General features: G+C 41.0%; 1 protein-coding gene across 1 annotated transcript in view; it reads right to left on the bottom strand.

The window, feature by feature from the left end:
* The window catches only part of C6H8orf74 (chromosome 6 C8orf74 homolog), a 758,068-nt gene that overhangs the window by 26,409 nt on the left and 703,719 nt on the right, over positions 1-27,940 (bottom strand). Inside the window, exon 3 of the mRNA XM_085609527.1 lies at positions 26,877-27,280. Within this exon, the coding sequence (XP_085465653.1) occupies positions 26,877-27,280 (404 nt within the window). The remainder of the gene's footprint in view (positions 1-26,876; positions 27,281-27,940) is intronic.

The raw sequence follows: 27,940 nt of genomic DNA, 5'->3' as shown, positions 1-27,940 counted from the left end.
GTGAAAATCTGAGAGCCTCCGCGTCCCAGAAGAAATCAGAGTAATTTCGGCAGCTCCAGTGGCCCATGTGAGCCCGAATGAGGTTGAATGGTGCTGGGGCCTACTGAATATGGTGCGAGTGGATGCACCCGACGTGCACACTAGCATGCCGTGAGTCGTGAAGACCCGCAGTGGAGGAGCACCGGCGTCTCGGCGAGAGGCGTCCCAGTAGGGAGGGGGGGGGGGGCTGTAATATGTGGTAACGTATTCTTATGTTGTGTTTTCTTTAAGGAATCTTTGTAAGGAATGTTCTATGTAGTAGCGTTCTCTTCCATAGAATGTTGATGTGGGCATTATTTGAGAACCTGCTGTTGAGCTGTTAGCAGGTGGTCGTGGGTCCTGTTTATTCATTAAACTACATTTAATATTTTGATATATCTCACGTTGGAATTCTTTATGAAGAGCATGCTACATTTTATGGCGACGATTTGGGATTGAATTTGGACCCACCGACACTGGATTTAAGCGAGACTCTTGGTATTTTCAGCAAGAAAAGAAAATTGGATTATTATTTTTTTTTGTGCTGAACCTTTTGAAGACCAGGATTTGCATGGTAATGTACTTTTTTCAAAGTGAAGTGGCGTGAAGTTGTGCATATAGCCTAATTTTGCCAAGTGCTTACTGTGTTTGTTGCGCGGAAGGTGAAGGGCTTGACGGTAACATGAGCGGCTGCCCGACGTGTGTGTAAACGGTTGGATGTCCGTGATCCGCTTTCTAAAAGTTTCACCGGCACTTGTATTGAATACTCAAGGATCACGATCATAACGTTCCGTAACTTCACCGTTGACTGCAGTTTCGGCCGCATTATTCGAGCGGCGTTCCTTTGCCTGCATCCTTTGAAACTTGCTGCACGCTCTTGGAATGATCTCCGTTCTTTGTGGAAGCGTGATTGACGTGTGAAGTCACACGCAAGGTCACGCAACGTGACCCGACATGCCTCCATTTTGTTTGGAAGTTTATTCGGGGTAACCTAGCAACTGCAAAAACATCGTATTAGCGTGTTTTTACGCATTTATCAGCCTTTTAACACATTTTTTTTAATTAATGCTTTATGCAGTGGCTACATGAACAATATTGATATATTTGGAGAACTATAGAAATATTCACACAATTGAACTGTGCATTGGTCATTTTTACCCTTTTAAAGTGTTATGGCTTCCAGTAGCAGTAACAATGTTATGCAACCACCTCCATTTTTAGAATTACCTGGCAAGCCTATCAAACCTTGGCACAAATGGTTCAGAATTTTTGAAAACTATCTTGAAGCAATAGATGCTACCAAATATTCTGCATCACGTAAAAAAGCATTATTATTTAACCATTTGGGCAACGCTGGTCAAGACGTTTTTGATAATTTGCCTTTAGTTCCTGCACCTTCACAAGATGAATCTTGGGATGTATTTAAAGAGGCCTTAGCACGTATTGGAAAACAGTATGTAGATGAACCATCGGTTATGGTCGAGAGACATAAATTCTTCAAACGTAAACAATCTTCTGAGGAATCCATTGAAGACTATCTTGCAGTATTGCGTGTTTTAGCCTCTAAATGTGTTTTTGGAGATTATTTAGATACTGCTCTTCGTGATCAGTTGGTTTTTAATTGTTTCAACAAGAAAATTCAGGAACGCATTTTGACTTGTAAGAATCCTTCTCTAGATGAAGTTATGGACATTGCCAGAAGTATTGAACGTTCTGTTGTCTCTTCAAAAATTTTATCTGAATCTGCTATGCCTACAAACTCTTCGAATGTGGCTGTTGTAGAAATGACTTCTGGTGTTAATGAAACAAATGTACACTTGGTCTCACATAAGAATGTCGTTAAAAAAAGTTATGATAAGAGGGTTGGTGGGACCTGCTATAGATGTGGTTCTAAGTTTCATTTGGGTAACTTCCCTAATTGTCCTGCTCAAGGTAGGCGATGCAACAACTGCAAAAGAGTTGGACATTTTTATAATGTTTGTCATGCTAGCAAAACGAAGGTTAAAGTTAGTCAACTTGATGTTGAAAATGATATATTGTCCGAAGCCATTAGCAACGTATCTCTAGCATCAGTTGAAGTCAATGCATTAGGGAACTCGGAGAAACGTTGCAAAGGTCCCTTGTGTGATGTCAAAATTGGGGCAATCGATTTAGATGTCATGGCTGACTCAGGGTTGCCCATAACAATTCTAGCTGAAAAAACATTTCACAAATTTTGGTCAGGAAAGTTATTGAAATCTACTACCATTAATCCTAAAGCCTTTGGGGAATACGACATAATCATGAAGGGTTACTTTGATGATAGTGTTTTATTCAAAGGAAGAAATATTTACACAAAAATTTATGTGGCAGTCAATGGACGTGACATCTTGGGATGGCAAGATCAAGCTAAGTTAGGAATTATACTAAGACCAGGACATGATGAACCTGTCACTATCGGAAAAATGCCGATTCTTGCAGTTCAGGACACTATTTTGGATAGTTTTGCCCAGAAGTTGCTAGATAAATTTCCTGATGTATTTTCAAACAAGGTTGGTTTAATTAAAAATTTCGAACACACTATTAAATTGAAAAGTAATGCTATTCCTGTGATACAGACAGTTTCACAGGAAATTTGTCCGTCCAGGCTAGCAAAAGGGCATTGCCCATTGATCCCTGTTCCCAAGCTCTGGAAGCAACATCTGGGCATTTTGCATTTTAAGAGTTGGTGAACAGGTCTACTAAAGGAAAAACCCAGTCTTGGAAAATGTCTTCTAACATAATATCGTTGACACATTTTCTATAAAACATCTGCTCAGTCGGTCTGCTTGAGAGTTCCGAAGACTTGGGAGATGCACATCTTGAAAGGGCATTTTTCACACTAGAGCTAGTTACAGACTGCTTGCGCTTCCAGAGATAGAATTCTGCTTCTGGTACCTTCCTTGCCCGAGGTAATGCACTGGGGTAATGTTTTCTGTTTGAATCAAGATATGTTCGTTTTTAAAGATGTTCTGTTAGAGGGATTTGTAGACCACACTATTGCCCGCAGGGGTCTAGGTGCTATTCAAATGAGCTTCTGTCAATTCCGGGATACTGATGTGAAATAGAAGTTTCTTGTCTGACCACAATGCCCGCTTTGTCAGGTACTGAAGAAGGGCTCCCCAAGCCATCAGCGACACATCTGTGGCAATGGTTTGTAAAGAAATATTATGATGAAAGTGGCTTCCTTTTCAGAAACTGCCCCTCTTGCACCACCAAGGAAGAGATTGCTTCACAGAAAGATATAGCTCTACTTGTTTTCCCAACTCTTCTCCCACTAAGACCAATGCACTTATAAGCATTGTTGCAGAGGTCTCAAGTGAAGCCTCATATTTGGCATAATGAAGATGCAAGAGGCCATTGGCCCTAGGAGGGATGAAGTCTGAGCTGTAGAGAAAGAAGTTTTCTAAACATGTATGCATTTCTGAAAAATGGTTGATACCACCTTGTCTGACGGATACACTTTTCCTTGCTCTTTGTATAACGTTGCCCCAAGGTAATTGAAAACTCTGACAAGAAGGAACATGGATAACTGGAAGTTGCGTTGAATGTTCAGATGCTGAAGCAGTGCAATGGTGGTGTTGAATCTCAAAGTTTTTTGTCTACATAGATTAGCTGCAACTACTGACATGCACTTTGAAAAGGTCTGAGCAGCACATTTTAGACCGAAGTCAAGAACCATGTACTGCTAATTGGAGTTGCCCACTGTGAGCCTCAGGAACTTCCTATTCTTCTTTACTAATGGGATCTGCAAGTAGGTATCTTATAAGTCCACATCACACTTGCAGTCTCCTTTCCTGAGTTGGAGATGAATCTGATGCTGTCAACATTCTGAACTTTTTTTTTCTTGACGTGTTTGTTGGGCTGAACACTTGTTTGTGGTGTTTTTGGGCATTAAACATATCTCACAAAGATGTATTCTTTCTCTTTGAGATGCAGGAACATGCTCTGTTGCACCCTTTTGTAGTAGTGGTCCAGCTTTTTTTATTTTGCATGTTTTAATTTTTTATATGGCGCAAACTCAACACAAAGGTATTGGAATGCTTTACATGAGCACCACTTACATTACACAAGAACATATTCATTTTTGGTAGGCACGGGAAGATTCAGTGATTTGCCCAGAATCACAGGATGGTCAGCCGAGACTCAAACCTGGTTCCCCAGCTCCTAAGTCCGCAGCTCTGGCCGCTTTGCCACATCTTCTATCCTCTCAGCTTCAATTTGTAGTAAAAGTAAGTGACGCTGTGCTGCAGATTTTGAACGAATTAATGGGGTAGGCAATACAAATTTTGTAACCGATCAACATTATCTTCAGGAGTCACTTGTCAGAGGTTATTTTTTGCCAATTCTTAGAGATGATTTCAAACACTCCTTCCACTGGAATGGTGCAGAAGAGAAGAATTTGGAAAGTCATTGTCTAGAGTCAGAATGCCCAGCACACAGGGTGAGAGGTACCACTCTTCCTTTGTCCTCTCTCATTATGTATCCAAACACACATAAAAGGAAAGGAAGAGCAAAATACAGTCAACATAAATCCTATCTGGAAGACTCTCTGTAGTTTTTAAAATTGCCCTCACCACATGCTTCCTGACAGGGCGTGCTACTACACTCTGGGGCAGATCAGAGTGGAGCAAAAAAGTGCATTCTTTTTGGGGATGATACCCTTCAAAAAGGGATTCTCTATGCACAAAAATGAATTCAAATTACCTAAGAGGGGACCCTCCTTACTTTATTCTGGGCCTCTCTTGGTAGGGCTAAAAAAGAAAGCATGAGTTGGGGTATGGCTAGATGGTTAGTTCCCTGTACCCCTAACTGCTGTTATCAACATGTTTTGGTCTTCCAAACACCCCTTAGAGTCGTCGGCCTTCACCAGGATAAAGATCCTTTGTGTTTTTTAACTCTCAGTTCCCCTGTCATTGACTCAGTGGAGGCAGGGAATCCCTATACGGCATACTTGCCAATTCAGGACACACACTCAGGAACCTCCCGAGTTCCACTCAATTTCTGCCACAACGGGGTTAGGAGTGTTACCATGTAGTCATACATTTATCAAGGGACCGCCACCGCCAATCACGCCACTCCCTCGCAACAACAGAGGGCAGGATGAAAAAAGACAGTGCAACCAGGTACCTTCACCCTACCTATGGCCATTCATATATTTTGTGTAAGGCCAGTGAGAACGACCTCTATACCTGACAGGGAGAATTCTTCAACAAGATAAATCATTACTCACTGACAGGAAGGGAACCTGTTATCACACTTGAGTTTGAAGCTCAAATACTCATCTCTTGACAACTCTTCTTAGTGATGAAATGCAAAATACCACATGGAATAGGGTTGTATTCATGACACATAGGTCCGATGAAACTTTATGACAATAGTACCACATAAAGGAGAGGTGTGCACTGAATGACCATACCATAGGCAGAAAATGGAAAAGGTCTGTACTTAGCTGCTCGAATGGTGGTGACAAGACTCACACTCCTGAAATGTAAAGCACTGTGATAAAAGTTATCCAACCTGAAAGATGAGGAAACCGGAAGTGAACAACTGCAAAGATTTAGAAGTAAAACAGCGGTCCAGTTGCTGCAAAAAATGGCTAATGGTAAGGATGTGTGCCTGCACAAGGGAAATGGGTGTGACTTTGTACAATGCACGTCCGCATATGTAGTAGCAGGAGTGATATACTATACTAAAAAACAATGTGAATCAAATTTCTGGTCGAAGGGTTACCAGATAATCACCTATATGCTCAGTATGAGAAAGTCAAAATGAATTGTAATTACTGCATATGCAGATTCAGGGAGTCCATTACCAAGTCTCCATCTTGGTGGCAGCGTTTCTTATTCAAGCTGGGGTGTTCCTAACCTAGAAGTTTCAATAACGCAGGCCATATAATGTTAGTCTTCAGTGACCACCTAAGACTTGGAGAATGGATAAGTAAAGCATATATTTCAGATATTAGTGGTAAAGTATGTTATTCTACTCATGACGTGCTCACCGTGTTCTTTCTTCTCCAAGCAGAGATGGAGCCCTTCCTGAGTCAATACCTGATGATACATAGTAAAGTATGTAGGATTTCCCAACATTTAGGCACATAAACAAAATCTTTTTGTATATCTTGTCTATTCATATTTGTAGGTACAAAAGGGGGCGGTGATGGACGGAGCATCAGAACCAATCAAACACTCACACCCAGTCAACAGATACAGATCTGGGTTTGATCCATCACCGTTCTTTAGCCCACTCTGCCACCCCAGTTCAGAAATGGCCATATGCAAATCAGTCTCACCCTGTGCCTCATGGGAACATTCCAGCCCGAACTGCCAAGCCATGCCTTCCCTGGACCGGAAACAAGCTTCCTAGGACCGGTTTCTAGCATTTCAGCCGTCTTCAGCCAGGCTAGCTTGAATCCAGTGGCAAAGTGAGCAAGGGACTCACGTCTGAGCATACCCTGCCAACTTATGGCGAACAAAGCGGTACAAAAGGGGGTGGTGATGGACGGAGCATCAGAACCAATCAAACACTCACACCCAGTCAACAGATCTGGGTTTGATCCATCACCGTTCTTTAGCTCACTCTGCCACCCCAGTTCAGACATGGCCATATGCAAATCAGTCTGACCCTGTGCCTCATGGGAACAGTCCAGCCCGAACTGCCAAGCCATGCCTTCCCTAGACCGGAAACAAGCTTCCTAGGACCGGTTTCTGGCATTTCAGCCGTCTTCAGCCAGGCTTGCTTGAATCCAGTGGCAAAGTGAGCAAGGGACTCACCTCTGAGCATACCCTGCCAACTTATGGTGAACAAAGCGGTACAAAAGGGGGTGGTGATGGACAGAGCATCAGAACCAATCAAACACTCACACCCAGACAACAGATCTGGGTTTGATCCATCACCGTTCTTTAGCCCACTCTGCCACCCCAGTTCAGACATGGCCATATGAAAATCAGTCTGACCCTGTGCCTCATGGGAACAGTCCAGCCCGAACTGCCAAGCCATGCCTTCCCTTGACCGGAAACAAGCTTCCTAGGACCGGTTTCTGGCATTTCAGCAATCTTCAGCCAGGCTTGCTTGAATACAGTGGCAAAGTGAGCAAGGGACTGCATTCTGTCCATCAACTGTTGTTTTTGCATTTGTCACCCCGAGTGGGAAGGGTATGCCCAGACGTGGGTCCCGTGCTCTCCATGCCACTGGAATCAAGCTATCCTGGCTGAAGAGGGGTGAAACCCCAAAACCGGTCCTAGGATACTTGTTTCCAGTCCAGGGAGGACCTGGCTTGGCAGTTCGGGCTGGACTGTTCCCACGAGGCACAGGGTCAAGACTGATTTGCATATGGCTGGGTTCAAACTGGAAAGGCATGGTGAGCAAAAAAACGATGGATTTAGGCCCAGATCTCTGTACTGGGGTGAATGTATGACATTTTCTGCATTCTGTCCATCAACTGTTGTTTTTGCATTTGTCACCCCGTGTGGGAAGGGTATGCCCAGACGTGGGTCCCGTGCTCTCCATGCCACTGGAATCAAGCTATCCTGGCTGAAGAGGGGTGAAACCCCGAAACCGGTCCTAGGATGCTTGTTTCCAGTCCAGGGAGAACCAGGCTTGGCAGTTCGGCCTGGACTGTTCCCATGAGGCACAGTGTCAAGACTGATTTGCATATGGCTGGGTTCAAACTGGAAAGGCATGGTGAGCAAAAAAACGATGGATTTAGGCCCAGATCTCTGTACTGGGGTGAATGTATGACATTGTTCTGCATTCTGTCCATCAACTGTTGTTTTTGCATTTGTCACCCCGAGTGGGAAGGGTATGCCCAGACGTGGGTCCTGTGCTCTCCATGCCACTGGAATCAAGCTATCCAGGCTGAAGAGGGGTGAAACCCCGAAACCGGTCCTAGGATGCTTGTTTCCAGCCCCGGGAGGACCTGGCTTGGCAGTTCGGGCTGGACTGTTCCCATGGTATAAAGATAGAATATCGACGGGAAAATATCGACTAGCATTAATATCGTGGTAAGAATATCGACTGTGAAAAATATCGTAATAGAAAATATCTTTGTAAAAAATATCGTTTCTTGAGAATGACAAAAATATCGTCAAGAAAAAATATCGATGAACAGAATATCGTTGATCAAAATGTCGTTTCATATAATATCGACAGAAAAATATAAGTTGTTATAAAATTTATAAAAAAATATGTATTATGTTTTTAAAAAACTTACAAAACTCCTACTAGTAATAATATGTGTTAAAAAATATTTTCTACAAAAGAATTGTTAAAATTTTAGTAGCGGGTTATTGGTATTATAGGGGATAAGGGTGGGTAGTAATTTAAAATTTGGTTTTTACAAAATTTCTAAAATATAAAAATATTAGAAAATAATTAAGAAATCGAAATTTTAATTAGAAATTTCGATTTTTTCACGAAATTAAATTTGTAATTAAATTTTAAAATTCCCCCAAAAAATTTTAGGAGCGGGTTATTGGTATTATAGGGGATAAGGGTGGGTAGTAATTTAAAATTTGGTTTCTACAAAATTTCTAAAATATAAAAATATTAGAAAATAATTAAGAAATCGAAATTTTAATTAGAAATTTCGAATTGTTCACCAAATTAAATTTGTAATTAAATTTTAAACTTCCCCAAAAAAATTTTAGGAGCGGATTTTTGGTATTATAGGGGATTAGGGTGGGTAGTAATTTAAAAATATCGTGTTTTAAAAGTGTAGAAAATATTAATAAATTAGAAATTTATCATGAAATCAAAATTTAACTTCGAAATTTTAAATTTTACATGAAATTTATTTTTTAATATTAATAAAAAATATTAAAATAATATTGAAGAAGCGTTATTTTGGTATTATAGGGTAATAGGGTATAAAAAATAATTTAGATAGAAAAATTTATATTGTTTACTAACCTGCACATTTCCTGACTTATGTTGGATTGGAGTTAGAATAGTAATTTGTTATGGTTTACTATCCAGCACTTTCCCTGACTTATGTTGGATTGGAATTAGAATAGTAATTTATTATGGTTTACTATGCAGCACTCTCCCTGACTTATGTTATGTTTGGAGTTAGAATAGTAATTTATTATGGTTTACTATCCAGCACTCTCCCTGACTTATGTTATGTTTGGAGTTAGAATAGTAATTTTTTATGGTTTACTATCCAGCACTTTCCCTGACTTATGTTGGATTGGAGTTAGAATAGTAATTTATTATGGTTTACTATCCAGCACTCTCCCTGACTTGTGTTATGTTTGGAGTTAGAATAGTAATTTATTATGGTTTACTATCCAGCACTCTCTCTGACTTATGTTATGTTTGGAGTTAGAATAGTAATTTATTATGGTTTACTATCCAGCACTTTCCCTGACTTATGTTGGATTGGAGTTTGAATAGTAATTTATTATGGTTTACTATCCAGCACTCTCTCTGACTTATGTTGGATTGGAGTTTGAATAGTAATTTATTATGGTTTACTATCCAGCACTTTCCCTGAGTTATGTTATGTTTGGAGTTAGAATAGTAATTTATTATGGTTTACTATCCAGCACTTTCCCTGACTTATGTTATGTTTGGAGTTAGAATAGTAATTTATTATGGTTTACTATCCAGCACTTTCCCTGACTTATGTTGGATTGGACTTTGAATAGTAAATTATTATGGTTTACAATCCAGCACTTTCCCTGATTTATGTTGGATTGGAGTTAGAATAGTAAATTATTATGGTTTACAATCCAGCACTTTCCCTGACTTATGTTGGATTGGAGTTAGAATAGTAATTTATTATGGTTTACTATCCAGCACTCTCCCTGACTTATGTTATGTTTGGAGTTAGAATAGTAATTTATTATGGTTTACTATCCAGCACTTTCCCTGACTTATGTTGGATTGGAGTTAGAATAGTAATTTATTATGGTTTACTATCCAGCACTTTCCCTGAGTTATGTTATGTTTGGAGTTAGAATAGTAATTTATTATGGTTTACTATCCAGCATTTTCCCTGACTTATGTTGGATTGGAGTTAGAATAGTAAATTATTATGGTTTACAATCCAGCACTTTCCCTGGCTTATGTTGGATTGGAGTTAGATTAGTAAATTATTATGGTTTACAATCCAGCACTTTCATTGACTTATGTTTTGTTTGGAGTTAGAATAGTTAATTATAATGGTTTACTATCCACCATTTACCCTGACTTACGTAGGATTGGAGTTAGAATAGTTAATTATTATGGTTTATTATCCAGCATTATCTATTTACTATTTTTAATAAGAATAATATATGTCATGTTGTAATATTCATTTCAACAATATAAATTAAAAACATTTTTATAACATTTTTACATACATATGACAAGTTTCTAAATTAAGAAATAACAATTTTTAGATCTTTTTTTTATTCATAGTTTAAATTGTTACTGCAAAGATTTTGAACATTTTATAAAACATTTAATATAATTTTTGTTAACAAATTATATTGCAGTTTTGTACATAAATACAGTTTCAATTATGCATACATTAGTATATTACATTTTTATATTTTTTATAAAAATTTAATATATTACATATTTTTTATGACATTGATTTTATCACGATATGTACATAACATAAATTTACATTTTTTAACATCTGAGAAAAATATTTAACAATGAAAAACATTTTTTAATATACAATAAACAATTAATATATAATTCTATTGAACATATTAATGTATATTTTACAATATTCATTTGTTTTTTAAGAATAAAAAGTAAATTATTACTAAACATGGTAAATTTATATTTAAAGGATGGATTTAGCTATTAGGTCTAAGTATGCTAGACCTTCTATACTTGGGTACAGTCTAGTTTTTTGCTGGAGATATTCGTACATATTTAATGTTTGTTTACTTAGTTTAGGGCCAATTTTAGAAAGGGATTGCTCTATTCTGAGTTCTTGGTAGCTTTGTTCTTTTTTAATGCTTTGGATTAGTTTGTGAAGTGTTGGTTGACTTCTTCCTAAAGTGGCTTGGAAGGCATTATGCCATCCTTCAACTGCGTTGTTAGTTTTAGCTTTCTGTGCTATTGTACTAGCATACACATTCCACCATGGAATTTGAAATTTAGGTTGTCTACGGTGGCCTGAACGATGTAATCTTCCAACCCAGGTATCTTCAAAATAGTCCAAGAAGGGAGTTAGTATTTTCTCATTGGTGCGGTAGAAAGGGCTGTCAATTAATAAATTGTAGTAGTTAGCTACTTCTGTTGTTGGTACATATGCCAATGCAATCAACTTTTTTATTTGATAAGCAAAGTGACTGTTTGTACAATATTCAATGCTTAAGGTAGATTTTTGTAAGTGCCTCCATATACTTTGGTTGTAGTGATAATAACAACCTTGTATTGAGGTATGGGGATATATCTTAAGGATAGCTTGAATCATGGCTATTTCAAAGTCAATTATAATTCTTTGAGTATAGTAATTATCTGTTAATTCTTTGATCTTTGTTAAAAGTTCAACATAGGTAGTATTTGTTTTGTTTGGCAGCAGAGTATAAATTAGAGGGATATTTGTATCTTGGTATTCCCCATGGATGGTGTAAAGTTGATAGAAAGGTTTGGGACAAACTTTAAAAGTCCCGTCCATCATCCATGTTTCACATGATTTAAGTTTTTGTAAATTACTATTAGTAGCAAAAAGTAAAACTCGTTTGTCATGACTCTGGTTGTCATACATTAGGAATTTATCCTCATTATGTGTAATGGTATATTCAGGATATATTTTTATATCCTTAAAACTTTCTGGCGTTGGTGGAGTTGGATCTGAAGCACGTTTAGTTTTTTAAATTAATCTTTTTAAGTTGGGAATAGAAGGTAGCTGTCCTGTCACATGTTCTGGCACTTTGCTTAAAACATTTTTCAAAATACTAGTGCTTGTTTCTTGTGATCCTTTACTAGAATCTTTCAATGTTTCCAGTGCTTCTCTAACTTCCACTTCTGTTACATTTGGTGGGTGGTTATGCTCGCGTACATTTACCACATTGTTATCAACAGTTGTTGCTCTACCATAGCATGCACTTGAGTAATATTTGCTACATTTCCAATGGGTCTTATTCGCTTTTACTCTTTCTTGGGTGTAGGTGTAACCCATGTAGTTCAGCATTAGTTTCCCTTTTTGCGAAGTAATGAAAGTAGCTCCAGTTGCCATGTCTAAGGTAGATCTGTGGAAAATATATATATGTATTTTTAAGAACATTGAAGACGATTTACAGAGATGTGTATAAGAGCAGGAAAAAGCGTGAACATATACTTACTATGTGGCTTCACTGGTAATTCTTTTATTCTTATTTCTCTTTCTGAATTTTCTTATTTTTAAGTTCTGTAGTAGTGTTAAAGAATAATTGAAAGACATGATTTAGTGTTATAGGTGTTTGATTTTACTTTCAGAATTGTTATACATACAGTGACTATACTTACTTGATGTAGTAGAAGATGTTGGTAGTGTAGTTGTAGATAGGTAAATAATTTTGTAGAGTCTGTGGAAAAAATAATCATTGTGTTACTTATAGTATTTGGATGATAGTAGTTGTTAACATATGAAGTAAATAGTACATTTACTTAGCAAGTTTAAATAATTTTTATCAGCTATCTAAGTAGACATGGATAAGGTAGTTTATAAATGTTTTTACATCTAATTTTTTGGTCGTTGTTGATAAGTTCAACATGTTTTGTTTTCACTCTAAAGAAGAACAGTTTTTAAATTAGGGAGTTTATCTACTTTTTGCTAAGTTCGAATGAAACAAGCAATGGGATTTTACTTACTTGAAGTGTAGTATGACGTTTTGTAGTTGTAGTCGTAGGTTTGTATTCTCTTCTCTCAGCAAGGTAACCGTTTTTCTCCACGTTTGTGCCAAAAATGGTAAATTACGTTAAGTGTGTAATTGTTTTTATATTAGTGAGTTAATTAATGGTAGGTTTTGATTGGTTCAATTAGTGAAATTTCAAAATCATTGGTCGAGAACGTAATTTCGAATTAGAAAAACGTTATTTTCGTAAGAGTTTGTTGCATCACTATTTGTTTGTTAAAGTACATTGTAAAAAGTTTTATATGTGCTTTTTTGTTTTATATGTAAATAGTTTATATGTAGAAAATAATGAAATGTGTTTCACATTTAGGCCATCGGAGTGTATGATAGTATCAGTAAATGTAATTTTTTTTAACATATATTATATATTTTTATATCAATAAGTATTAGGAAAACTAAATAATTATATGTGTGAATAGTTTTGTAAAGTAAAATAGTAAAAACAAGTGAGTAAAATAAAAGAATCGTGCATATCGAGTTGGTAATAAAAAGACAATATTTTTTTGTATATTTCTATAAGCAGATAGGTCGTCGATGTTAGTGTAGTCGATATAAATGTCTAAGGTAATGATATTTAAAATAAAGTCGATAATGTAGTAGTCGATATTTATGTTGTAGATATTAGTGTGAACGATATTAGGGTTGTCGATAAAAAAAAATCAATATTTGTGTGAATTCTTGTTTAAGTATAGGATGACGATATTAATGTAAGCGATATTTTAGTGACGATATTTATTTCTGACGATATTTATGTTAACGATATTCCATCATGGAACCGTTCCCATGAGGCACAGGGTCAAGACTGATTTGCATATGGCTGGGTTCAAACTGGAAAGGCATAGTGAGCAAAAAAACGATGGATTTAGGCACAGACCTCTGTACTGGGGTGAATGTATGACATTGTTGTGCATTCTGTCCATCAACTGTTGGTTTTGTATTCGTATTTGTATTCTACTTTACGGGGAGCAGTTTACAACTCCAAATTGTGCAAGCTGTATATAAAAGTCAATGTTGTGCAAAATCGTTCCCAACAGCAGCGAATCAGTTTGCTCACACAAGTATGTTTGGCCTCCGAATTAACTCTACTTTTAAGATTTACATGGAAGCTTGGAATAAAAGCAGTCAGGCTTGACTTAGAGGCAATCTGTAAAGTATATATGCAGTACTTCAAATAGTAATAAAGTAAAAACTCAACACAAGAAAAATCCCATGCCAATTTGGAAAATAACAAAGTACTTTAAATCCTGCTTTGCACAGCGTTGCAAGATATCGCATTGAGGATGCATTGTGCAGTGTTGGTTCAAAGGAGGCTACGGTGCTGTGATTGCAGAGTCCTGCATTGTTGGCTAGGTGGCCGTCGAAGAGGGGCTTGTGATGCAAAGTCCTGCATTGAGGATGTGTCACGCAGCAGTGACTCCGAGGGAGCTGTGGGGCTGCGATGCGAAGGCCTGTGTTGTAGTCAAGGATGCCGTTGACAAGGGGCTTGCAATGCGAAGACCTACATCGAGGATGAATTGCACTGTTGTAAAGTTCCCACTGTTATGTAGTTCTGCATGTTTGTTGGACAAAATACATTTTGGGTGAGGTGCCCCAGTCCTACCAAGTGCCACGCATCAGGCGTTAGACTAACGCATTTCAGTGTGGTGCTCCGCATCACCGCACTGATATGCATTGTCACGCATATTAATGCATAGTTTCAGCTATCACAACACAAGCGATGCACGCTGAAACTGATTGTGTGTGGCCTGCGGGGCTGCTCCCACAGGCTTGGGGCACTCCGGGAATCAGCTGCAGGCTCAGAGTGCTACAATATATTCTTTTGTATTTGATTTCCGCAGCACCGCTGAGTCACCACACATCCTGAGGTCACGGCCTGCCCGACGGTAGTATATCCAATAGCTGCTATTGACACCCAGACAAGGCCTGCCCCAGTCATGTTGTGTGTCACTGCGGCGTTGCTGGGGCGGGAAGGACGTGACTTCACATCCTGCTGCCTACCAGAGCACGGGGAATGATGTAAGAAGAAGAGGTCAAGTCCTATCCGGCAGACTGGCTGGCACCACCATGGCTGCTTACTGCCTATTCGCTGGGTGGCACCAGCTGCAGCAATCATGGTGCTCTGTGCTCGGAGGTGCTTCACCAGCACTGAGACTGTGCAGATCTCACCTGCAGCCTGGCTGGACCTCCCACACTGTGGGGGCCTTAAGTTGCAGTCACTGTGACTGAAGTAGAGAACACAGCTGGGTGCAGTTTGGCTGCCCTGACCGAGGCAGATAATTGCCTTAGAGGCCACTAGCGGCCAGCTGCTTGACTTAGCAGAGCTGCTGATTTGAGTCCGTCGAGAATGCGCCAGACCACACTGCTGCAGCTGGCTGGCTCTGAAGATGATTGAAAAACTGGAACAGTAGTCTACCCACCGCACCCAGACTGCCACTTCACTTCAAGTACTTTTCACAACTTTTTGTTATTTTATTATATACAAATAATGCTAATAATGTCGATTACATTTTAATGTTGTTGTGTCAGATTGCACGATCTCGTTAAGGCTGACCCGCCGCCTATTGGGGAACTTTGAACCGTCAGCCTACACAGACTTGATGTAAACTACAAAGTTGGGGTGGGCGACGCACAGAGCACGTTGTCAGTCAGTCGGGGCATCACTGTCACATCCTAATGTTTTCACATGATTTTGCAGATCAGGTTTTGGCTGTCTTTGGCGCAGTCCATCAGGGCAGGCTGTCCGTTTCATCCTTCTCTGCAGTTAATATTACTGTGAGCACCATTGAGTTGGACAATAAAGCACTGGAATACCGTGCCTGTATTTAACTTTTCAGCTCTCTTAGGAACAATTATTCCACAATGTCAGTGTCTATTGTAGCTGATAAAGACATATGTCTATGTTTACTTGTTTTATTGCTGGAGTTCATAAGGAAGTGACCTCACATACTGTACATTAAACTCCTTAAAATAATAGAGTTTCCCGTTGTGCAAATGGTTGTAATTTGTGATATTTATATGTTTCCCTGTCTTCATTGCTTCATTTTGCTCGCGAGAAAGTGTCACTCATACTCGATCAAATGTCACTCATATTAGCACTGAAATTATGAAAATGTCACACATAGCAATCTGAAACCTTGGCAGCTAGGGTGCCCAGACTAATTCCGAGCACCCCCACAGGATATGTTGGCCTAGAGACCAGCTAGCTCTCAGTGCCACCATAAGCCCCCATAACCCAACAAGGGAGCGCAACCAGTGAACATAACAACCCTGACCCCTCAGGGATTGTGGTAACAGATCAGAAACTTTTGCTCAGTCAATCGTGCTCTTTTGTTCTCAGAGAACTATACAGAGAATACATAGTGGGACGTTTTCAATATATTTATTGAACCAAAGTTATTCTTGTATAAAATACATGTACTGTGATAATCAGTAGACAGAAGAAGATGAAAGTGAAAGTGATTACAAGCACCAAAAGAATAAATAGCAGATATTGTTCTATCATGGTGCTAAGACAGTGTATATATGCATGCATATAATACAAGGCAGTAATCTGGCGTACTCCTACTGTGTAAACCCTACTCTGCATGTACCTAGAGTCTATGTAGGTGTGAAGCCAAAAATCCCCCCAAGGGACGATCCAACCCCATTACCTGGCGGGAGAGAATGTAGGAGCATGTCTTGTTCACGTCCTGAAGACCCCTCATGGAGATGTCAGACCGCTGCGTGGTGAAGTCTCAGCATGCAGTGACCCTCGGTGTCAGTTAAAGTGCCTCCTCTGCTAATCCTATGAGACCCTGATTATTTATAATAAATAGCACCCTTGCGATACTTAGCAATGTTATGGATAAAAACAAGTTATTTACCTGTAACTGTAGTTCTCCAGTATTGGAAGCTTTCACAGATTGCCATGCCTGAATCTTTCCCCGTCGTCGAGACGGGAGCCTCCGGTATATAAAAAAGCAATGCTTAGTTGGATATCAAACTGAAAAGAGGCCTAGGCCCATTTCCCTTTTGCAACCCATAACCTTCGTTATGTAAAAGAGACCAAACTTGTCCCTGAATCAATCGGAGCTCCTCACCCTCTGGAACCCTCGTGAGAGAACCTTCTGCTCCTCAGATTTTCGTACACTTGTGCCCTAGACACCTTTTGTGCTAAATCCAAGGTGAGCCTCTCAGGGGAGGAGGGTGGGTTGCATGTGAATCTATGAAAGCTTCCAATACTGAAGAACTACAGTAACAGGTAAGTAACTTGTTTTCTTACTCCAGTATTGGAGCTTTCATAGATTCACATGCCTGAATCAGAATAGCGAGCAGTAAAACATAGCACATTTTTTGTTACCAAAGACCTGGAACAAGGAAACATATGTAGCTCGATCAAAGCGGTCTTCATATACCAATACACACAGAAAACACTTTCCAAATTGCATATAATACAATATACAACAATAAAATGTGCATATGTAACCAATAAAAGGAAGGAGGGATGGTAAAGAGGGCTCACCGTCACTGGAGAAGGTTCCTCAGTACTGCTTGTCCTACTGCTACATCTTTCTCTGCAGGTGCATCGAGGCAGTAATGTCTGGTGAAAGTATGCGTACTCTTTCAAGTAGAAGCCCTGCAGATATCTTGGATAGGTACTCCCGCAAATAAAGCAGTGGAGGTGGACACTGCTCTTGTAGAATGAGCACGGACCCGTGCATTCAACGGCTTGCCTGCCGCCTGATGACAAAACTGTATTGCAGTTGAAATCCATTGGGCAATTCCCCTCTTTGACAAAGGGAACCCCTTCCTGGGGGCACTATAAGCCACAAACAGTTGGGAAGACCTGCGGAAAGGCCTTATTTGCTGCAAGTAAAACTTTGGACAACGTTGAACATCGAATGAATGAAGAGCTCTCGCCGCTGCTGTTCACGGATGAGGGAAAAACCTCTTAAGGATCAGCGGTTCATTCAGATGAAAGTCTGTAGGCACTTTCGAATGGATTTTGGATTATTCCTGGGAACAATCCTGTCCTCTTTGAACTGCAAAAATGGTTCTTGTATCATGAGAACCTGTATTTCCCCAACTCTTCTGGCTGAAGTGAGAGCTATTAGAAGAGTTACCATCCAGGATAAGAACTTTAGATCCGCCCTGTGAATTGGTTAGAAGGGCTGCTTCATCAGTTGAGACAGAACAATGTTCAACTGCCAGAGAGGTGGAGAAGGTCTTATGGGATGAAAAGTCCGAAACAATCCTTTCATGAACTGTTTGATAATCCTTTCAGACCACAGTGATGGACCCGAGGAAGTTCTTCTATATCGAGAAATCGCAGCAAGATGCACTTTAATAGAAGCATGGGCTAAACCAGACTTTGCTAACATTAAAATATATGGAATAATTTCATGAGCCGCTCAGCTTAGAGGATGAATATTACGTTCTTGGTACCACAAACAGAATCTCTTCCATTTCATCCTATATGTCTTGTTTGTACTTTCCGCACTGGCATTTGCTAGTATATCTCTGCATTCTAATGAAATATCTAGGTGTTGAAATTCACAGTGTTCAGGAGCGAGGCCGCTAAGCGTAGCGATTTCGGGTCTGGATGAAGCACTTGTCCCCGGGACATTGTCAAGAGGGATGGTATTTGTTGCAGACGAATCGGATGATCCTCCGACAGCAGGAGCAACTTTGTGAACCAGTGTTGCCTGGGCCACCACGGAGATATCAATATCACTTTGCACGGTTCTTTCTTTATCTTTGTGAGAACACGTGGCAGGAGGGGACTCGGAGGAAAGGCATAGGCAAAGACGCCTGACCATGCCATCAAAAATGCATTCCCCCAAGATCCCCTTTGGTGATGCCAACTTGCGAAGAACCGGCATTTTTTGTTCTTACCTGTCGCAAACAGATCCACTGTCGGAACTCCCCATTTGAAGAAGATGCTTTATAAAATCTCCTGGTTGATTTCCCACTCGTGGCATGTGTTCTTCAGTCTGCTGAGAGTGTCCGCTTTGACATTCTGATCTCCTGGAAGATGTTCTGCTTTTAGAGAAACCTCGTGTTGAACAGCCCACTTCCATATCTTTTGTGCTTCCTGCGACAGGGAGAGTGATCTTGTACCTCCCGGCTTGTTCATATAGTGTATTGCAGTTGTGTTGTCTGTTCTTATCAGAACAGATGCTCCCTGAATTATTGGTAGGAAAGCCAGCAATGCCAAGCCTATCGCTTTGAGCTCCAGCAAGTTGATGTGGAGCTGCTGTTCCTGCAATCCCCACCGACCGCTGACCTGTAGATCCTGAAGGAACGTCCCCCATCCTTCCAGGGATGCATCGGTGGTAATTACCAATGGAGCTGGTTCTGCCAGGAAGGAAAGACCCACCAAATTGTTCCTTTTGTGGGTCCACCATGTTAGTGCTTGCCCCATAGCCGGCGTGATCTTCACCTTGTCGAAGGATCCCTCTGCCTGGTGCCATTGCCGGTCCAGTTCCTCCCGTAATGGACGTATCTTTAGTCGGCATAAAGGAATCAGAGGTATGCAAGAGGACATTGTCCCTAGTAGTGACTTGTACATGCGTAGTGAAAGACACTTTTTTCTTGTGAAATTCTTGGCAAGCGTCATGAGACCCAGTTGCCTCTCTGTGGAGGTAAATGCCTTGTTTACAGAGTTGTCCAGAATCGCTCCCAGGAACGTGATCTTCCTTGAAGGTTGAAGGGATGATTTCTCTATATTCAAAACCAGTCCCAGTTCGGCAAATAATTGTATGCATGCCGTAGTTGACACTTAGGGTGAAGTTTCTGATGGTGCTTTTATCAACTGGTCGTCCAGGTATGGAAACACCCGGTGTCTTAGCTTTCTGAGAAAAGCTGCCATTGGAGCCAGACACTTTGTAAAAACTCTTGGGGCTGATTTGAGGCCAAACTGTAGTACTTTGAACTGGTAATGGTCAACTGCTACAGCAAACCGAAGATACCATCTGTGGGAAGGATGAATGGAGATGTGAAAATATGCATCCTTTAAGTCTAGTGTGGTCATATGATCCCCTGGGTTTAAGAGCAGCAGAATGTCTTGAAGGGTCACCATCCGGAAAGACTGCTTCTTGAGATAAGTATTCAGCTACCTCAGGTCTAGAATAGGACGCCATTGGAGAGCATTCTTCCGGACTAGGAAGAAACGGGAGTAAAACCCTTTTCCTTTTTGGGAGATCGACATCGGTTCTATTGCTCCCTTTCGGAGCATTGTCTGTATCTCCCAACGCATCTGAGATAGATTTTTGATCTCTTGACTTGTCGGTGGTGTGCAAGGAAGGAATTGAAGAAATTCTAAAGTGAGTCCGAATTGTATTATATTGAGGACCCATCTGTCGTTCGTTATTTTCTGCCAATGATGCAGATGTGAAGCAACTCTTCCACCCAGGGGAACTTGTGGAGTGGAAGTAATACATGTAGCCGAATCCAGGAGGTTGTCATTGTCTTCTGCGATTGTCCTTTCCTCGACGACCCCCTCGTCCTCTAGGAGCAGACATTGTATAGTTCCCCCCTTTGTTTTTGACCATATTGCGACGGTATGGTTGTGATGATGAGGAATAAGAGGGGTATCTCCCCTGTTTGTAACCCCCTCTATAGGGTGATTAGCCTCTCCCTCTGGCACCCCGAAAGGGCACTTTACGGTATTGTAGCGAACCTAGGGCTTTTGCAGTATCTTTTTTGATACCTTGAAGTGCATCATCCACTTGTTTTCCAAACAAATCTTCTCTGTGGAAAGGGAGATCTAGAATCTTATTTTGCACCTCTGGCCTAAAGGCAGTCGCCCTTAACCACCTCTGATGCCGTAGCACCGCTGCTTCTCCAAGCGACCAGAAGGCTATGGTCGTGATATCTATCGCACAGTCAATTACTTCAGCCGAAGCCCTTTCTCCTTCCTGAAGGATCTTTTTCGCCTCCTCTCTTTTGTCCCCTGGGATGAGGTCCATGTAAGGTGCCATATCGCACCACATCTGCCTATCGTATCTGCCCGAATGACAAGGGCATTTGCTGCTTTAACTAGGAGAGCAGACATGGATGAGAATCTCTTACCTGCATTGTCTAATCGTCTCCCCTCTCTGTCAGGAGGTGCTGATATAGGCGCAGAGAGATTCTTAGATTTTTGTTGCACCGCTTGCGAAATCACAGAATCAGGTTTTGGATGGCCCAGTAAATACGCTGGTGCATCCAAAGGAGCTTTATATTTTTTCTCCAATCTAGCAAGCACAGGTGTAACTGTCGCCGGTGTCTTCATCGCTTTAAAACCTTCTTACCACACATGGCTCACAATTGGGATAGACTGGACTGACTTGTGGTATGGTTCCTTAAAATCGTATAGGAAGCATTCCGTTTGTGTTGTAGCCATAGGAAGCTGGAATCTCTTCGCAGCTCTTTCCATCAGATTATGGAATCCGCCGATATCCACCGGCGGAGAATCCACAGGTTCTGGTGTGGGAGATGCCGGAGATGGAATCTGGTAACCATCCCATTCTTTGTTGTGGTCTGCTATATCTCCCTCTTCCTGGTCATCATCGTCCGTGGTGACAGGATCCTGGTGGTGTATTGTTAGAGGAGTTGTAGGCGTAACTTCTTGTAGTGGTTCCCTGCTTCTAACTGGAGTAGCAGGGATGGATCGTGGATGCGAGACCGTGGTTTCCTGAGAAGCTGGTGTCGGCGGAAATCTCCTTTTATAGTATGATAGCATAAACTGCAGATCCATCATCATTGATGATGGCATACCCACCATCTCTTCTTTGTACCCTTGGCGATAATGTTGTTGCGGAGGATATTGGTACTCCTCATATCCCTCCTCATAGTCATCATCCTGACACTTCACATGCAATTGTGAGGGACTACTGGTGTATCCAAAGGGTCCGTCGTACTCCTCCTCCTCTGAATCCTGCTCCTCTAGCAGGTGTGATGGCACCAGAGGAGTGATCTTGCTTGGGGAGGTGACTTCTGGTGTAATTCTCCTCTTCCTAACGATTTGCGGTTTATCTGGAATTACCCTCGTCGACGAGCCCGTCGACGAGATCGCCGTCCACATCCTCGTCGACACCAGGCGTAAAGAGCTATCCATCGTCGACGACATAGTCGTCGTCGTCGATGTTCCCGTCGTCATCACCGTTGTCGACGACCCCGTCGTCGTCACCGTCGTCGACGATCCCGCCATCTACACTGTCGTCGTCGGTGTCGTCGCCGATGCCGCCGTCGACGATGACATCGCCGACGAAGAGGCTGTAATAGTCAATGATGGTGTCTTTGATATGAGCTTTACCTCAATCTTCGTCGACGATGGTTTCTTCGTCGACGATGCCTGTTTCTTAGATTTTACCTCAGGAGGCATCGAAGACAGCTTCCTGAAGGGTTCCTTGACCTGAGGAGGTGACTTTAACGGTTCAGAGCTCGTCTTTTTCGATTGTTTTTCTCCAGAAGCATGTCCCTTACTCTCCTTTTCCACAGATTTAGGAGATTTTGAAGGACTGCGCCCAGAAGACCCATGAGTGGTCTTTTTTAGGGCCTTCTCAGGACGTTTCCCTGAGGAATGAGTTTGAGGAGATTTTCTTCTCTTTTGAGATCTCCTAGATGTTGAGGAGGACTCTTCCTCACTGTCACCGGAGATAACCTCCTTTCTGACCTTTAGCTTCTGTAGCCATATCAAGAGGCGCCCTTCACGATCTTTCAGAATTTTACTTGAGAAAGTGCGACATACCTTACAGCCTTTGGCCTGGTGATCCAGGTATAGACAGTAGATGCAGTCAGAATGAGGGTCATCGGTGTAGAGCCTCTTCTTAGAACAAGTTGCACAGGCCCGAAATAAACCTTTCTTCTCCTTTCCAGACATTCTCTAAAGAATGTATTTGAAGACAATCCAGAGTAGTACAGAATCTAGTAGAATTTCTAAGAACAAAGTTCTTCAAAGAAGTTGAAAAAACTGAATTTGAGCAGAGCTCAAAGGAGACTCCCTAGCACAACGTGCGGTAGAAAAATCTGAGGGGCAGAAGGTTCTCTCAGGAGGGTTCTAGAGGATGAGGAGCTCTGATTGGTTCAGGGACAAGTTTGGTCTCTTTTACATAACAAAGGTTATGGGTTGCAAAAGGGAAATGGGTCTAGGCCTCTTTTCAGTTTGCTATCCAACTAAGCATTGCTTTTTTATATACCGGAGACTCCCGTCTCGACAACGAGGAATGATTCAGGCATGTGAATCTCTGAAAGCTCCAATACTGGAGTAAATGTAGATAGCCCTGTTGCCCGCGAAGACAGAACGACATTTGTACATCCATGCGTAAAGGTCTTGTACTTGGTGTTCGAGGCATTGTTATAATGTTATGCAAAGCCAGATGTGTAAACAGAAGTAGTTTCAGAAAAACGAATCCAACATTGTCATGCACGCAAATATGTGCAAAAGGTCACAGCAGAAATGGTATTTTGAAAAAGAGGACAATGTAAGAAATGAGCAGCTCCGTTACATGGGCCTAACCCGGGCACATAACAGCACAACAGCAGTTTCGAGGAAGCTATGGGCTGCGATGCAAGGTCATGCATTGCAGATGCATCGCACAGATATAGTTCTGAAGTGGCTGCAAGGAAAAATGTGTCGCGCTGTGTCGGTTCTTCTCACAGGACCACAGCTAGGGTGGCAGAGCCCCTTCAGGCCCACTTCCAAGGATCCGGGATTGGGGTGGCACCAGTTAGGGTCATGGCTGATATCAGGCAGAGTCCAGATGCTGGGTTCAAGCTGGTTGGAATCTTGTTACTGTCCCTGTTGCTGTGATCAGGAGGCAAGCCACCTAGCCCTTGGAGTCACTCTGGTGGTTCTGGGTTCAAGGTGCAGGTCCAGTTCTTCTCATACAGGCAGCAGGGCAACAGGGTAGCAGTCCTTCATGCAGAGCAGCACAGACGTCCTTCTGAACCTTCCACATGTCCAGAGGTGTACTGAAGATTTGGGTCTAAGAGTCTATTATTTATACCTGGTGCCCACTTTGAAGTAGGAGACAGGTTCTGCTGGTTCCCACCATCAGAGGTTTTTGTAATTTCCTACCTCTCTGCTCTAGCCCCAGCTTGTCTGGGGCCACAAAAGAAAGCTGCCAAATCCCTTTGTGAGTGTGCTGGGCAGAGCCTTTATGACGTGCAAGTGTGGTAGGTGACAGTTCCTCCCCCTCATCAAATTAAAGATGGCCTATCCTGTCAAAACCTATTCCCCCTTTGTTTCTTTTCTGGAAGCAATACACAAATACCAACTGCTAGCTACACCCAGTCATGGGACCCAGGATACAGGCTACAGGCACCAAATGGTTGGGACAAGAAAATGGCAACTTTCAAAAACTGGCATTTTCAGAACTGGGACTTAAAATCTGACTTTAAAATTAAAGAGGGTTTTAAATTGCAGTTCTTTAGATATCAAACCACGACATTCCAATTGAAAAAGATCACTTATTAGAATAAGTTAACCCAATGTTATCCCATGGGAGAGCCAGGCCTGGCAGTAGTAAAAAATACATTTAAGAGTTTTTCACTACTGGGACATGTAAAACTTAAAAGTACATGTCCAACTTTTTTAATACACTTCACTCTGCCCTCTGGGCTGTTTAGGGCCTTCCCCAGGGATGACTTTTATGCGTCAGAAAGGGAGGTTCAGGCCTGGCAAGAGGTTTATCCCATCAGGTTGAAATTGCAGTTTAAAACTGTCACCACAGAGTGCAATGACAGACCTGAGATATGTTGAAAAAGGCTACTTAAGTGGGTAATCCTATCAGTGCGGCAGGCCCACTAGTAGCATTTATTATACAGGACTAGGATGCATGTAATACCACTTAACTAGAGGCTTACAGGTAAATTAAATTACCATGTTTTGGGGCATGAGCACACGCACTGTAGCACTGGTTAGCGGTGGTAAAGTGCACAGAGTCCTAAAGCCAACACAACCAAAAGTAGCAAAAATGAAGGAGTAAGGCAACAAAATTGTCGGAAAACCAACCTTGGGCTGGCAGGTCTACCACCACCTGATAAGTGTGGTTTAACCTTTAAATGCTAAAGCATCCCATGAATAATGTGTTAAAATATCAAACTTTTCTCTAGACACACTTGTGAATATACAATTGACATAATTCAAACCCGCGCTCTGTTCTGTAACTTTGTCTTAACAAGCACATGAATAAGTAATGATTATGTATATGTTTTGTTTGGCCAAAACAGTAGCAGAAATATATGCCTCATGATAATGTTGCTACAGATTTATTCTTTAAAAGATGCTACACAAGGTACACAAAAATACATTTCACGTGAAAGAGCAGGACTCTTCTAATGACGGGGCACTCTGTGGAGCTGTATCACTGTGCCTGCAAACTTTTGTTTCAAATATGCTCTTTCTCTTTACTGATTTTAATATATTTGACAAAGATACATGGGATGCGTCTTCGTTCGACGTCCAGCAGGTTTTTTAATGGCTTTGTAGCATTTCTCGCTTCTCATGTCCACTTTGACACACAGGCAGCAGTAACCTTTGCTCCACATGGGAGCTCAGCTTCTTATTCAATAGGATTGGATTGTGTGTGGGTGCAGAATTGTGAAGATGGCTGCTAAATTGACAAACTACCTGCCATTGTTGGACTGTCTCGGACAGTGGGACGCCAACTCTGATATATTAAGTTGTGTTCTACTTGTGAGGAAATCAATGACTCTATAAGAACAACGATTTTGCCATTCATGTTCAAAAAAGATAGTTTAGGCATAATTTCGTAAATAAACACAAGTATATCTACGTTTTTATAAATGTGCCCTTAACGTTGACGTGTTTAGCAATATTCCATTTCTTTGATAAAACCAGTCCATTAGTTTGTCAAAATGTATGATGGTACGAAATCTTGCATGTGAATTATCTTACACCGCTTACTAAATGAAATTAGATTTCAGCTCTTCATTAATATTAACTTCGGATTTATTGAGCCACACATTGGAATCACTTTCACATAGGTTCTGGAAAAACCATTCCATGCGCCTTTAACGTAGCTTTTATAATAAATGTTCTATCTTCTTAGATTTTCTCTTTCATATGATTAAAGGTAAACTCACTCGACTTAAACTGTTTCTCTATAAAATATCATTTCCTTCTCTCGATAGACCTTCCAGACAAAGGACATTCAACACAGCTGTTCGTCTGTCGTATTTCTGGTTGTGTCCTTTCCATTTTGATTCTTATCCTGTTGTCACTGTTCTTTCATATGTACTGGAAATCCTAGCTTCTTGTCGGGCATATTCTTGTAGACTGTTGCTATGTTACAGGGGCGCCTCCTGCGTTGTTAGATGTCCGGCTGCTGCCTAAATTTGGGATTGTGTGTTACTGCCTGATAATAATGCAATAGAATGTTGCTATTAGGATGTGGTATTCTACAAAGGGTATTTTCTCTATACAAAACTACCGAATACGATGATGGGGCAGTCTACACCCACTAAAATTAGCAAGTCTTTTATTAACGCATCACAAAGACATAGGCGTGATGTCAAAATGTCGGTTGCAGGTCCTCAAACCAGAATTCTTAAATAGCCTTTAGTAATAAACACAATAACAAAGCCAAGAACAACCCTATGTTGAAAAAGAACCTCTATTTATACAGTAAATAGTCACAGAATGCATTTAGTAAGGTACCACAGATGGCATTGGCAACCATACTCCTAGACCCCCATATGACTGTTCAGAATACTCTCTGAACACACTAGCAGAACCCAGTTATTATTTAGAGCTATTCATCAAGTCTCCAAATTTTGCCGACTGTAACCTAAACATATTTTAGTTGCGAAGGGAAAAAGTTAAAAGGCATGCTCAAAAGAGACAGTACGATTAAATGTAGATCCAATTTTAGGCAACTCTCTCATGGGAGTGTGCAGAAGCCTGTAGTTTAGATAGTCAACAAGAAGTCGCATGCTATTATTACCTTATCATGATTGTTCGGTTTCAATTGCAGATAGTTATGTGCAAAGTTTTCTCAAAGCATACTTTACCTGTTTGTCTAAAGATGGTATATCTTGCGTTTTTAGATCTTCATATAGCTTTTGAAGTTTCTCCTCTGCTTCCAACTGTCGAATTTGTCTAAGGAACAGTATATTTGAACGTTTTTCGGCCTCAGATGAAGTAAGTCTGGCTATTTCTTGTTGATAAAGCCACATATCTTTATCTATGCCTTCAATAAGTGCAGGGGGTTGTGGAGGTGGCTGTATTTCCAGTTTTATAACTGTTTGGTCAACATCTTGGTCTTGAGACAGTACAAACTGGTATAGATGATAGTGTCTAATGAATAGAGTTATGAAGTAGTTGAGTAAAATGAGCCGATGATTTGCAGTCAGTTCAGATTCTGATCCCTGAAATTTGTCCTTTAAACAAAATATGACTTCAGAAACAGATATACCTAAAAATAAATAAATAAAAAATGAAATTTTCTCATTTAGTGGAAATATTTTAAAACTATGATGTTCAGGACGACTGCAAACCAACACAGAAGCATGGTAACATAATGAGTAAACTTGTTGCTGTCTGCAAGAACAGGTTCTCCTGTTCAACACAGTGTTTCAGATGGGAAATTTCGATAGACATATTTCAAGGCAGGTTCTAAAGAACAAGTTACTTACCTCTGGTAACACCCTTTCTGGTAGGGACTAGCCACAGATTCCTTACCATAGAATATTCCCCAGGTGTCAGACTGAATCTGGAATGTTTGGTGAGGAGTACCCCTGCGTGCCAGTAGGTGCAGTCATTAGGCTCCGCACATCGTCATCAGAAGTGATGCCTATATAGGCATCACCCCAGTGTGCTGACGTCAGTTTCTTTTCACGACTTTTCATGCCAGAAGCGCAGAGCCACGAAGAACATTGACCATTGGTGAGTTAAGCTTGGGGCTTTAAAGGGGAAACAAACTTTTAACTCGGAAATCCATCCGCAGAGCCGGAAGGATGGATGGATCATAAGGAAGCTGCGGCTAGATCGAGTCTTTACCACATAAGGCGTTACTGAATGTAATGGATGACACTCTGGCCCTGAAAACAGCGCAATGCTTGGCCCGGACTCTACT

The sequence above is a fragment of the Triturus cristatus genome, chromosome 6, assembly GCF_964204655.1.
Source record: "Triturus cristatus chromosome 6, aTriCri1.1, whole genome shotgun sequence".
In the NCBI taxonomy this organism is placed as follows: Eukaryota; Metazoa; Chordata; class Amphibia; order Caudata; family Salamandridae; genus Triturus; species Triturus cristatus.
This window is presented reverse-complemented; position numbering and strand designations above follow the sequence as displayed.